The sequence below is a fragment of the Hypanus sabinus genome, chromosome 2, assembly GCF_030144855.1.
Source record: "Hypanus sabinus isolate sHypSab1 chromosome 2, sHypSab1.hap1, whole genome shotgun sequence".
NCBI lineage: Eukaryota > Metazoa > Chordata > Chondrichthyes > Myliobatiformes > Dasyatidae > Hypanus > Hypanus sabinus.
In genome coordinates, this window is record NC_082707.1 from 144,587,682 (window position 1) to 144,601,814 (window position 14,133).

At 37.0% G+C, this 14,133-nt stretch overlaps 1 protein-coding gene and 1 long non-coding RNA gene across 7 annotated transcripts in view; one reads left to right on the plus strand and one right to left on the minus strand.

The window, feature by feature from the left end:
• The first annotated feature begins 471 nt into the window (after nucleotides 1-471).
• LOC132384850 (neuronal PAS domain-containing protein 3) overlaps nucleotides 472-14,133 on the plus strand; it is a 1,097,971-nt gene continuing 1,084,309 nt past the window's right edge. For 2 of the 6 annotated variants that reach the window (XM_059956437.1, XM_059956446.1), the window contains exons 1-2: nucleotides 472-963; nucleotides 4,619-4,657. In XM_059956437.1, coding sequence (XP_059812420.1) covers nucleotides 812-963; nucleotides 4,619-4,657 — 191 coding nt within the window. In that variant the 5' untranslated portion in view covers nucleotides 472-811. Of the gene's footprint in view, nucleotides 964-3,551; nucleotides 3,685-4,618; nucleotides 4,658-14,133 lie in introns of those variants that run through there. The other 4 variants (XM_059956456.1, XM_059956473.1, XM_059956483.1 and 1 more) reach the window with 3 other exon arrangements.
• Nucleotides 2,281-4,065, minus strand: LOC132384889 (uncharacterized). The gene is made up of 2 exons (XR_009509029.1): nucleotides 3,930-4,065; nucleotides 2,281-3,574 (listed from the first exon to the last, which is right to left on the minus strand). It is a non-coding gene; the product is annotated as an uncharacterized LOC132384889 (long non-coding RNA).

A 14,133-nucleotide genomic window follows, 5' to 3' on the forward strand; every position in this document is an offset into this window, starting at 1 on the left:
TAAAAAAAAGGCCGGTCCGTGTAACTGTCCGAATCTGCTCTCACAGGTGGTGCATGTTAAAGCATCAAGAATGCATGTTACTTCAGTGCACGCGCACAGCTCAATCACCAGCAAATCGGTCAAGTTCTGCGTTGTCTCCATCGTGATGTGCACCTAAACGCGTTGAAATAGTTTGATTGAAATAAAATCGCAATGGAAAGTAAAATAAAACTCGGGTAGCATGAAAGTGGCAGGCTAGGCTTGAGAGAAGCGACCCTTCCTTGGAGGATTTGGGCCCGCCGCGCAGCTCGTGCCACCGGCCCGTTGGAGATCCCTTTCTCTCCCCTCACTAACGGTCAAACACCGCGCACACCCGCGCGCGCGTCCTCGCGCTCCAATCTACCTTGCCCGCGAGGAGGAGGGCGCGAAACCCTGCGAGTCATGCGATTGGCTGCGAAGCACCGCGCGCCAGAATTGCTGTTGGGTGCCAGCGAACCAGCGGCGAATTGCTCGTCTCCAGTTTAGGGGCAAGTTGGTCTTCACTTTCTCCGGGCAAATTGCAGCAAGTTTAATAGCCGTAAACCCCAGCGTCCTGCCGTCCCTCCTTGCTTTGCCCCCCCCCGGAGGAATCAGCATGCTGACTCACGCCGACTAGACAGCTGCAGTGTTAAATAGAAAATAAATAACGAAAAGATAAAAAAAAAGGGCTGCACACCCTCACGGCGTGGAAGTTATCACTAATGGGATTGAAGTTCAACTTGCTGCTCGAGGAAAAACCGCAGTTAAGTCAGCCGCAACCGTGGAGCTGGTCGTTGGCGATTCGAGTACGGGGATGATCAGAATTTTCCCGGATTTCAGTGTACAAGTAACGGCAGCAACTAGTGGAGGAGGCGGTGCGGTTACTGCAGCACCTGGAGTGGGGAGAGCTGCTGCCGCTGCTAATGGGACACCCCAGGACGTGGGGCTAACATCTTACCAGCAACGGTAAGTGCCTCTCGAACATCATCTCACATTGTCAGCATTGCAAAGCATGCAGTAAGTCTTCGGCTGCTTTAAAAATACACGTCCATTTCAATCTTCCCGTTTTGTTATATATATAGGACTATTTACCGTTCCCCTTCGAGCTGAGTGGGTGGAATAAACATGTATTTGCATGATCACCCGTGATTAAATTGACACGTTTCCTATATAAAAAACAGTACATAAAAGTTAATTCTAACATACTACTTCCAACCTGTGGTGGAAACGGGTTATGCAACTGGCGGTTGATAGTGGCAGCCCGAAGAAGCACGGACATTTCTGCTGACGGGAGAGGGAGAATTGAAGTAATACGTAAACATGCCCCATTTCATCAACCGAGCGCAGGAAAAACAAACTCGGGGCAGATATACCGTATAAAATATTGCGGAAGTTAGGGTCCAACAAAAACATAATAATAAGTTCCACTCCATTTGGTAAATCCAGAAATCTGGGTCAAGCTGATTTGTAAATCTCCCTCACATTTAACTTAACGCCGATATTTAATAGCAACTGGTTTTAAATCCAAAGAACTCTGATCAAAAGCCAAAAAAAAAATCTTTTAACTTGAAACCCAATATACTGGAAATATCCCACGTTCAGAAATCTGTTATTGTCAAAGAAAACCATTTTTTTTGCATAAGATCTTTTTCCTGTGATTTTTATTTTGGTCGCGGAGTTGATCGTAGATCATGGAATTGATCTTTCATTTGGGGAATAAAGTTTTACTATAAACTATGTAATACTATCGATGCATCATCAGATTTTTGTTCTTTAAAATGTGTTAAATCCATTAGCGACTGTATTGGAATTACAAATTAGCCAGTGGGCAAACAAATATTGCAATAATATGACTATCAAATGCACAATACTGGCCCCTACGATCATGGCTTAAAAGCATGTTTAAAAAAGTTTTGTTTATAAAAATTCGCAGAACACCAGACTTCTCTGGACAACTTTTAAGGGCTTAATATTAGCGGAAAGGTTTGAACATTTTAATTATGTCAACAACACTGTCATTTTGCTTTATATTACCAGTGTCTGAAAGTTAAAATATGTAAACTTGGTTACGACTGTTAATTAATTTCTTATTAGCAAACGACACATTCCATTACAAGATAAATAAAAAAATGTTTAGCAACAGTGATTTTGTCAATAAGATGTAAAATCCCTAACTTTCACATATAAGCTTACCATCCTTAAAATTCGTACTCAGTGAAAGCAAGCCACAATATACCACAGAGGACTTAAAATGAACTGCTCACAAAATGAAGAAAATTGTCATATATTAAAACAATACATATATTTTAATGTTTCAAAAGTAAAATTTGGCGGATTTGAGTATAAATGCCAATATTTATCAGAATAGATCTAAGAAAACTTGGACAAATCTTTTACATCACTACCGACATTCCCACCCACTTGCGTACAGTTTGCGTCGTAGCTAATGGAAAAATTACTAGAAATCAAACATTACGGATGTTGAATTACTGAAGTTACTTCTATGTTTTGTTATGGATAGTTGATTGCTGCCGCTTGTTTAGCAATGCGGGCGTTGTGAAAATCAGAGTTTAAAATAATAGCTGTTCCACATTGATCCATGGGATGCATCTAATACTGTAATCCCAATCTGCGTGAAAACGTTTTAACCGAATATTGTTGGCTTTGCCACTAACTGAAACGCTTCATGTTAATAGTAGAATACATTTACATGAAATACATGATGAAACTCCCCATATAGATTTATAGCAGTTGTAGTCAGGGTGATGTCAAAGCAAGTTACCAAACATGTTGCAGAACATCTTTTAAAACAATATTTTTGCAGCAACAATAGTTATTAGTACTTCCAATTTGTTTTGTTAAATCACAGAGAAGAGGAAAGACAAGCTAAACTAATAATAACACGTTCCTTTGGAACCGAGCAATAATAGCAGAGACGCACGCCAAGAGGCTTGGGTGACATTTCTAGGCTGAATATGACTTTTACTATAAAAGAACACATGACTTTTCTAAATAAAACACAAGATATTTTAAATGCCACTCATCGCTTGAATACTATACAGTAAAAACGAAGCTTTTAAATCTGATTGATAAAATCCCCTCAATATGCGGTGGTATTGTATCAGGTCTTAGCTATTCCCCCATAAAGTGAATGAAACAGCAAGTGAGTGGCGTAGTTGCGCTAGTTACAGTATGTGTCCCTGGGAAAGGGAGCGAACGAAAGACGGGGAGGGAAAAAGCAAGGAGAGAGCCAGTAAGACTTTCTCTCGCAATGGGAACCGAGGTTCAACGGGAAAGTACGGTGCTGTGATGATGCCCATCGCTGTTTGTGAGCCCGCACTTGCAGCTTTAATGCCATGCAATCTTTTTCGGATTATTTGAGGTGCAGCCAAGGCTCTCTTTACTTTTCTTGGCATGCTGGTTGGCCCCGACTCGTGCTCTGTACACAGCGCTTCTCACTTCTCTCTGATGGCTGGTAGTGCCGGAGCCAGACAGTTGGACTGGACTTAACCGTAACTCTGAAATGGCTTTCCTCAAATAGTATTCGTGTCTTTCTCACTGCACCATCGGGCCGCAGCTAGAAAAAGCAAAACAAAAATCAAACAACAAAAAAAGCAAAGTAGCGGCTGACGAAAAAATGGCGCCCACCAAGCAAGGCTTCCAGCACGACCCTTCAAGACGTGAACGGTAACGACAGTTGTTTTTGTGGTGTGATTCTGTTTTTTTTGGATGCCATATTACTTTGGTAGGAGTTTGGCTCTGACCTGCCAGCTACCGACTGCCACCACGACCTCTTCCCCCCACCCCCCCGCTTTAATCCAAAAGCCGGGGTAAGTGGCCGGCCGTGAAAGCCGCTCGTAACCACCCCCCTTTCTTCCGTCACCGGCAGGACACATCCTTGCAAAGAGCTACTGTCTTATTCACAGTTTTACCTGTTCCGCTTCAATTTGTATAAGAAAGCAAGCGCACTCTTTGATTTTCTCTGTTCTCCTCATTTATATTGCAGACACAGGGCCTATGACACTGTACAGAGAGGCCACCATTGCTCTACGGCTCGGTGCTCACTAGGCCAAACTGGAAATAAGGTTTTTTTGACAAGAGCTTGCTATTTTTAATAGGACAGTCTGAGGCGAAGGTTCATCTGCATTTATATAAACAAACAAAAAATAGTTGCGAACTGCAAAATTAACAGACAAGCAAGCAGACACGTTTAAAATAAAAACAAGACTGATAAATGAAATTAATCTAAGGATAGATATGATCAACCAAGTATTTAAATAGTATTAAACTTTTCCAAATTATCTTCCTATTTCTTTATATTCTAGTCTACGAGGTTAAAGAAAAGTTTCCACAAAATATATAGTTGAAGTACATATTTTCCAACTTAAATACAATCAAATGAAAGAAAAAATAATATAATTTTAATTTTAAATGGGTATAACTAACTTAATTCATTCTGAAGTAGACATAAAATATAAAACTGAAGAATGATTGGCTTCAAGAGAAGGGTTGTAGATGTGGATTATTCATTTAATTATACAAATATTGTCATACAATGTACTAGCAGTAGATCTTCCGAAGAACTTAAAGTTTTTCTGTTAATCTTTTCTGCTTTATTCAGAGGACCTTCATTCTGCTACCAAGCTTCAGTCATGCCAAGGTATGAAATGTCTAGTTATTGGAGGATTTGTTTAAGAAATAAAAAGCATCATAGAAATAAATCAATAAATAAGATCACTAGAGTGGACTTGGATTGAAAGTGGTAATTTTAGATAACATTAGCTCAAAACAGTTATGACATCATAAATTGAAAAGTCAAATATCTCTGTGGAATTAGCTTGTAGTCTACATGTGGTTGAAACTCAGGATAATCACTATAGAATGAAAAAAGATTATTAGTCCTTGAGAAAGATTATTTTATCTATGATAATAAAATGGTAACAAGTTGTGATCGATACATTAATATAAATTTATTTTGTGCTCGTTTGATATTTAAATTTCAGTTAATTGTCTGATATTTAATGCAATATTGAGACCAACAAAGCTTCAAGTTGAGAGTCAAGCTTTAAGGAGCCTATTCTAAATGTACCTGTTTTGCTTTGCTGAGGTAGTGGTATAGTAAATGCACTTATAACAAGAAAACCTTGGTATTCTTCCAGACTGGAGCACAGAAGTATATTTTCATGCTATTCTGAAAATTTATCAGAGACTGGAATCTTCAAGATGGAATTAATTTAGAGGAGAAACTTCATAGCTTTGGTCTGTGCTTTCTTTATCACCTGTATCCATTTGGTATTCTGAGATGGTAAATCAAAGAGTGTGATTTGTTATTCTGCACAATTTGAGAGTGGAACTAAATAATACTTGGTTTAAAATTTGATATAAGTTGTAGGAGTATATATTTAATTTGATGCTTCTTAATATATTCTTCTTTGCACTGATGTTGTCATTTTAAAAGCTGGTTTAAATGATTCTGCTCATCGAGCTGAGAAGATGTAATTATTCAAAATGAAATGGGCTGGTCTGTATCACAGAAATGTTACTAGCCATGTAGTTCAGTATTTCAATTTGGCCCTGTTACACACAGGAAAAAAATGTGATAAAATGTATTTATGGTCTGTGTTACCTCAATGTTTAAATTGTGTAATGTATTTGACATTTTTTTGAAGAGCTTGCTTTCACTTTTAATTCTTGAATTCATCATAGTTGGATAGGACATGCATGGTAATTGGATCATGAGTCTTCTCACAATCTTACTTAAGTTTACTGTTTAATTACTACCTGTCAGTGTTGTTCTACTCAACAGTACTAAGGCTTTAAATCGTAAAGTTGCAGTATAATATATGATATTCTAATTTTTGTTTGTAGTTTAATTATTGTTTGTCGCTTTTTGACATTTTTTTCATGAAAACATTTACAATAACAGAATCCAAGAAGAACTCAAGGCCCAGGGCGTTTGTTTTATGGCCTTGTTTATACTTTGCATCATAAAAACAGGAAACTTGTAGCTATAACTTTATTACACAACAGCACTCATTGAAAGATCAATGAAGTTACATGTGAAGATAAGGAACAATGAGAGAGCTACATCATGTTTTGTTCTATGGAAGTATCCAATATAATGATAGAAGAGTTTTAAAATAACATACAAATAAACATCAGATTCTTTGGAAGAGGTCTATTGCCACATTTATTTAAACCTTTTGTCATTTTTCTTACATTTTTAATATTCTAGTTAAATGTATTGGAGAAAGTGTTGCCAGTCTGGTACTTAACCTGAATCTAAACTAAAATATAGATTTGTTTCCTGTGATCATTAATTCTTTAGCAGAAAACATCAGATGTGGTTATTATCTATGACATTTAAATTGATGTACAAAATATATTTCCTTAAATTGAAGTAAACAGGTACCAATTAGTAGAAACCATCAGAAGATCTCTTTACTTGTACAGCTATATCAGAGAGGCCCTATGCAGAAATTGTGCACTTTAAGGAAAAGATTTCAGTGATTTTTGTTTTTAATAATTCAACTATCTCGTGGATATGTAATTGGTGGAGTAAGAGCAGCATTGGAAGGGTTGTGAGTTGCAAGAAGTAAGTATTATGTAGTGGCAAAGAGAAGGTGAAATGAATAAAAGTATTATGAATATCATAATCATGCAAACTTTTGCAATAAACAGTTAAAAAAATCACGGGTGTTTCAATACAACAAATTTGACTAAGTAAGATTAAAATAAAAAGTAAATACAGTTTGAGCATCCCTTAACCAAAATTCCAAAGTCCAAAAACTTCCGAAATCCAAAACATTTTTGAATGCTGATGTGAGGCCATAAATTGAAAATTGCACGAGATGCTGGGAAGGTTCCCAGATGATGTGCACTTCTCTGCGCACCACAGGCAATTCTGAGAAGTAACCTCACATATGTAATGAACAGAATTTAATGAGAAATAGAAAGATAGTGCATAAAGTGAAAAATCAAGAACTTGATTGCGTATTGAAAGAGTGGATTCATTAGCATTGGAGTGAACATATGCCACTAATGGTGTGCTGGTCATGAAACAAGCAAAGATCTATCATGATAAACTGAAAATTGAAGGTAATTATGAATATTCAGGGTGGTTGCAGAAATTTAAGGGAAGGCGTGGCATTAAATTTTCAAAGTTTGTGGTGATAAAGTATCTTCTGATTATGAAGCAGCAGAGAAATTTATGACAAGTTTGCCAAGATCGTTGCTGTTGAAAGTCTAACGTGATAAACAGCTGCATCAGAACATACATATGATGAACAAGTGTAAGACAAAGACTGCTTACTTGTCACACATAAATTTGGAGTTGGGAATGATGGTGATGCCAAACAGCCACTGATTGTCCACCTGGGTGGTCAAGGTAGTGATAGCTTTCTGATGGTTCAATGTACACATTACCGTTTCTTGCACAAAATTATCAAAATATTATTTATAACTACCTTCAGGGTGTATGTATAATCTGTGTATATAATGTAAATGGATTTTGTGTTTGGACTTGGTATGTTATATAGATGCAAATATTCCAAAATCTGAAATCTGATGTACTTCCGGCCCCAAGCATTTCATATAAGGGTGCTCAGCCTAATCAGAGTTTGTTAAGTAATTTTCTAGTTGTCCATGGAAAATATGATTGTGATTTGCTTTGTTTCTCCAAGTATTCCACAATCACTGTGAGGTAATAATGTGCAGAGGAAATTATTAAACAATATGCAACAGGTCAAAAATGACATTAGTTTATTTTATTGATTTTGCAGTGCTTGCTGATATCCTCATTATTTTGTTGTTACATGCTTGAACATTTTGTATTTTTTCCTTTCTTTCTTACTGAGATACCCCTGTGCTGCATGTATTATTACTATCTTCCTATCCTGTAATCCTGTGGGAAATTGATTATAGAAATTTCCATGTTTACAGGAACAGATTCTTTGTTTTCAACTCTACTTACCTAAATTTTGAAATGTATAGTATTAGCATCTGAAACATTTGGGAAATTAGCATTTGGGAATTAAGTTGACAGTGTCTTTTTTGTGCAAATGAATCTTGATTTATATTGGTAAACAGGAACTAAATTAACTCATATAGCTAGCTCTGGTAGTAATTATAATAGAAGGGCTGGATATGGGCTATTTTTGACAAGTGGTGAAATTTATTGCAGTTTGGATTAATTGTTAGTAACATTAATTCATCTATAAGTAGATAGTAAGTTAGAATAAACTGGCTGAAGAGTAGCATTAAACTAAACACAGTTGTCTGGCAATTTGTAACATGGAATAAAAGTCCTATGATTTGCAAATTATCAGAACTTGTTGAAGAATTTCTACCATATCTTTGTTGATCTTATGAAAGTGTTAACACTATTTCCCTTTGAATTTCAAGAAATTGCTGTTTTAAAAATTGATAACTAATTAAACTCATTACAGAAGATTAAGATAAAAAATGCATGGATTTACATTGGCGATATTATGTACTCTCAATAACTGTTAATCTTTACAGACTGGAAAAGAATAGATTGAAAACTGCAGTCTCAATTCTAAATTGTAGACTTTCAGCGCGTGGGATCTTTTTTTTCCATTTTCTCCCTTAATTATCTTTCTCAATTAAATCACTTTTCTCTATCAGTATTTATCTTTCTATACTTGATTTGGTGTATTTACTCTGTTTTTCTCTGCCACTCTCATTTTCTTGATCTTTAGAAGTTAAAGAGAAAGTTTGTTTTTCATTGTTATCTCAGATGCCTTATCGAACTTGCAGTTAAACAACTTGAGCTGTAAAAAGTTTTATTTGCAAGCTGAGAAAAGCTGGAATATTTTTATAGTTCTTCCTTCAAATTGAGATGACATTTGTCTTGTGTTCATTTGTAGACTATGCATCATGGAAAGAGTACATAGTCTTGGAGGAATGATTGTAGATTCACCAGGAATATGATGGGCCACAATGGTTCTGAGAAAAGGTTGCATGGGAAGGTTTTATTTGTCATCAAATATAGAAGATTACAGGTTTATAATTGAAGAACTTCAAGGCTGTTACTGAAGACCTGTTTGTCCAGGGCCTGGATGAAGGGTGCCAAAGAATGTTATATGACTTTAAAATTGAATATCTTTTCAACCAAAAGTTACTGGATTCTGTCGAGGCTGAGACATTGAAATTGGTAATTTATGTTCCCTAAGTATATGAAAGGATTAAAACAAAGCCAATAGACAAAGATGCACCAAATATTTGTGCTGATTTCTGTTCTTGTGCTTTTTCTACTCTTTTTTTGCCCAACACACTTTGTGTAACTTAAATTTCTTTGGTCTTTCAAACTTTTGTTCCAAATTAGATTTTTCTGATTATACCATTCTCTTGAATAGTAGTAAAACTGGACCTTTCTACAAGTGCAAAATATTCTCATGCTGCTACCTGATTCCAGTTCTAAGATTCAGTTAACAGTTTCAGATATCTCCTGTTTCTCCTGTCATAGTTAGGCCTGGTCCATCAATCTGGAGTTATCTGCTGCCTTCACTCATTCTTGTATACATTAAAAATCTCCTTTTTTAATAGGTTGTAAACTAACTGTTCCCACTGTAAAACTGTTGTTATTACCAAATATCGCAGAAGTTTGTTCAGCCACTTCCAGTTGTACAAATGCTGTGAAACTCATGAAGGATGAATTCTATGAAAACTGTTTAGAAAGGCTCTAAAGTTTAACCAGGAAATGATAGGTCAATGAGCCTGACATCTGTAGTGGAAGTTATTGGAAGCTATTCTAAGGGACTGGATATATGAGTATTTGGATGGACATGGACTAATTAAGGTTAGTGAGCATGGCTTCATGCGTGGTAGGTTGTGTCTAACCAAAATTGTAGAGTTTTTTGAGGAGGTTACCCTGAAAGGTGATGAAAGCAATGCAATAGATGTTGTCTACATGGACATTAGCAAGGAATTTATCAAGGCCTGCATGGAGGTTGATCAAAAAGATTCAGTCCCTCAGTATTAAAGAGAAAGTAGTAAATTGGATTAGACAATGGCTTTGTGAGAGAAGCCAGAGAGTGGTAGTAGGTGATTGCCTTCCTGACTGGATGCCTGTGACTAGTGGAGTGCTGCAGGGATTGGTGCTGGGTCTGTTGTTGTTTGTCATCTGTATCAGCGATTTGGATGGTAATATGGTTAACTGGATCAGCAAATTTGCAGATGGCATCAACATTTAAGTGGCCAGTGAGGAAGACTTTCATGGCTTGCAGTGGGATCTAGGCCAGCTGGAAAATGGCAGATGGAATTTAATGCAGATGTGTGCTAAGTGTTGCACTTTGGCACTGAGGACTGTGGTAAAACAGAGAGATCTGGGAATGCAGGTCCATGATTCACTGAAAGTGGCGTCATAGTTTGATAGGATCATAAAGAATTTTTTTTTGGCACATTTGCCTTCATAAATCAAAGTATGAATTCAGGAGATGGGGTGTTATTGAAGCTGTATAAGAGATTGGTGAGGCTTAATTTGGAGTAGTGTGTGCAGTTTTGGTCATCTGACTACAGGAAAAATGTAAATAAGATAGAGAGACTTACTCTATTGATCCTGAGGGAAAATAAGGTTGAAAGTGTACAGAGAAAAATTACAAGGATGTTGCCAGATCTGGAGGACCTGGGTTACATTGAAAGATTGAATAGGTTAGGAATTTATTCCTAGGAATGTAGGTGATTGGGAAGAGATTTGGTAGAGGTATACAACATTATGAGGGGTATAGATAGGATAAATGCAAGCAGGCTTTTTCCATTGAGGTTGGGTAGGATTAGAACTATAGGTTATGGTTTAAGGGTGAAAGGTGAAATGTTTAAGGGGAACATGATGAGAAACTTCTTCACTCAGAGGGTCTTGATAGTGTGGAACAAGCTGCATTCAAGTGGTGCATGTGAGCTTGATTTCAATATTTAAGTGAAGTTTGGATAGTTACATGGATGGTAAGGGTATGGGACACTGTGGTCCCAGTGAAGGTCAATGGGAGAAGGCAGTTTAAATAGCTTGGCATAGATTAGATGGGCAGAAAAGTCTGTTCTGTGCTGTACTTCTCTATGACTATGATTACTTCCTTTTTTGTTTTGGAAAACCTTACACCTTCTCAAAATTTTTCAAAATCTGCCTGACACCAATGCTACTGCCTTTTCAATAATGACAAATTGAGCTGTTCGGCCTCACAGAGCCTTTTAATTCAGTTGCTTTTACATTCACATAGTGTTTGATGGCGAGTATTGGCATGATGAGTAGAAGGGCTTGTTTCTGTACAGAATTATTCTTTGAATATTTCTACATTCAGTGGTGTCCTGTTTCTTTCCTGGGTATTGATACTCCCCTATGTGGGCCTTTCTCAACACCTTTTGATGCTAGTGTACTTACTTTCTGGGTTTTTTTTTTGATCTGTTTCTTTTAGATCCTGAGACAACTGTTAGTCCTAGATTGTGACAGGATTTATTCATACCACATGCAATCCCCCCATTTTCAACATAATATCTTACAGTTCACTGCCCTTCCAATTCTGTTCAATTGTACAACTTTCCCTCTGGTGGTCCTCAATCCTTTAATCTTATGGCAACCTATTATTTTATACTTGCCACCCACAAACCACAAATTCTTCTTCCACCACCACCCCCCCCAGCAATTTGCTACGGACTGCATGAGATCTTCATATATATAAAGGACCTAAGAGATAATCCAAAGGAACATATGTATATAAAGAACAATGCAATGTCATTTACATAGAAGTATGCAATCAAAAATGTATTACAAAACATTGCTTAAAAATCCCAGAATACCATGCTTAAAACTGTAGTTTGGTTTCATTCAGACTGTTGCAAATTTCTGTAGATGTACAGTTGAGAACATTCTCGCCGGTTGCATTATAGATTGGTATATAGCCTCCAATGCACAAGATTGCAAGAAACTACAAGGACTTTAGATTTAGCCAGCTCCAAAATGGGCACAAACCTCCTCGCTATTGAGGACTTCTTCAATAGGTGGTACCTCAACAAGACAGCATCCATTTGTAAGCACACTCATTGTAAGTTCAAAGTACACTTGCTATCAAAGTATATATTCCGTATACAATCTTAAGATTAATTTTCTTGCAGGCAGCTACAAACCATAGAACCTGTTTAAAGAAAAACTCCACAAAACAAGGCCATCAAACCTGCAAAAAATAACAAATTGCGCAAACTACAAAAAAGCAAACAGCTAACACACAAAACATTAAACGTCAAACCTCAGAGGCCCCAAAAGTGATTCCACAGGCATTAGCTGCCGAGGAAATTAAGCCAGTCCAGAAGCTGATAGCTGCGGCCAGAGCCACCGAGTCACTCTGTTTAGGATGTGTTGATGGCTGCAGGCCACAGCTGCAGATCCAGTTCTGTGCTGAAGTGCCTCAGTCAAATTGTGCAAATAATAAAGTATGTTCAGTCGGACACTCTTCTCATTGTTACCATCATAGAGGAGGTACAAGAGCCTGAAGATCCATACTCAGTGATTGAGAAACGTCTCTTACCATCAGATTTCTGAATGATTCTTAAGCACTACCTCAATATTCCCTTTTCTTGCACTATTTATTTATTTTGTAATTTATCCTATGTATTTGCACAGTATTGTGGCAGTAGAACAGTTTCATATTATAAAGATTATTAATAAATCTGATTCATATTCTGAGTCTAATGAAATAGTTTTTTGTAACTTGCCTTAACACAGTAAAGTGTTGTTAGCTTAAATGTTAGCTACCCCATATTATGCAGTGCTCATGATTTTCACCTCTCAAAAACACAGAAAGAAGTGCTGTGATCCATTGTGTTGATTTTAGGATTTAAAAAACATGTAGTTCCATTAATCTAATAGACCAATGCCAACATTTCCAGTTTTTTCTTTTTATAATGTACCACATTACTTTACAGCTTTAAAAACCTTCCAAAATTTTAAAATAGAATTTGTTAGAATGCTTAGTAAGCCAGGCAGTATCTGTGGAGAGAGACAGATTTTTCAGATTTCAATTTTTTAGTTGTTCAATAGAACAGGGAAAATTTAGAAATGAAGTAAATTTTCAAAGTAAGAAGTAGTTTAAGTTTCACAAGATATATATTTGCTTTCATGAGATTATACTCTCAGATGGAGTTCCTGGAGGGATTCTGAAATAGTGCACCAATCAAATGGCAACTATCTTTACTTTTTACCTCAACAGTCTGCTGTTCCTACCTACTTAAAGAGAATTCCGTCATTCCAGTCTGCAAGAAAAGTGAAGTGTCTTATCTCAATTACTGCCAACTAGTAGCTTTACCATTGTCCGTAATGAAGTGTTTTGAAAGATTGCCAATGGCTCACATCAACATCTGTCTTCTAGACAATCTCGATGACTCCTTGTTTGTGTATAGCTCTTTGGAAGATGGCATCTCCCTTATGTTATATTCCACCCTTGGTTGCCTAAATAATAGAGATGCCTAAATCAGGATGCTATTTGTTGAATACAGCTCAGATTTCAACACCATAGTACCCAATAAGCTGATTTCTAAATTCCTCGACTTTGCTCTTGAGATCTCACCTGCAATTGGCTTCAAGACTTCCTGACCAGTAAGCCTCATTTGGTTAGAATTGGTCATAATGTTTCATTAACCCTGACCCACAATAATGGTGCTCAGTCTCCTGCTCTAATTCCTATATATGCATGACTGTGTGACCAGCTACAGTGCAAACTTGATTTTAAAGTTCGTTGATTATACACTTTTATTGGCTGAATCAACAGCAATGAGACAGAGTACAGGAAGGGAATTTTAAACCTTAACAACAGCAAGATGAAAGAGTTGGTTGTTGGCCTCAGAAAATGGGGGTGGTGGTGAACACAAATCCTGGCCTCATTAGTGGAGATGCTGTAGAGTTAGTCGATGGCTTTAAATTCCCTAGCATCCATATACCAGGAACTTCAGCTCATTTCTTCGCACTGATGCGGTGATCAGAAAGCGCATCAGCATATGGGGTGTCTGTAAAAATTCAGAATGTCCAAGAGGATATTCTCCATCTTTTATAGATGAACAATAGAAAGTATTCTGATGGCTTTACTGTAGGGACTAGTAAATAAAGCCCTTAAAATTACAAGCTTGTCACTT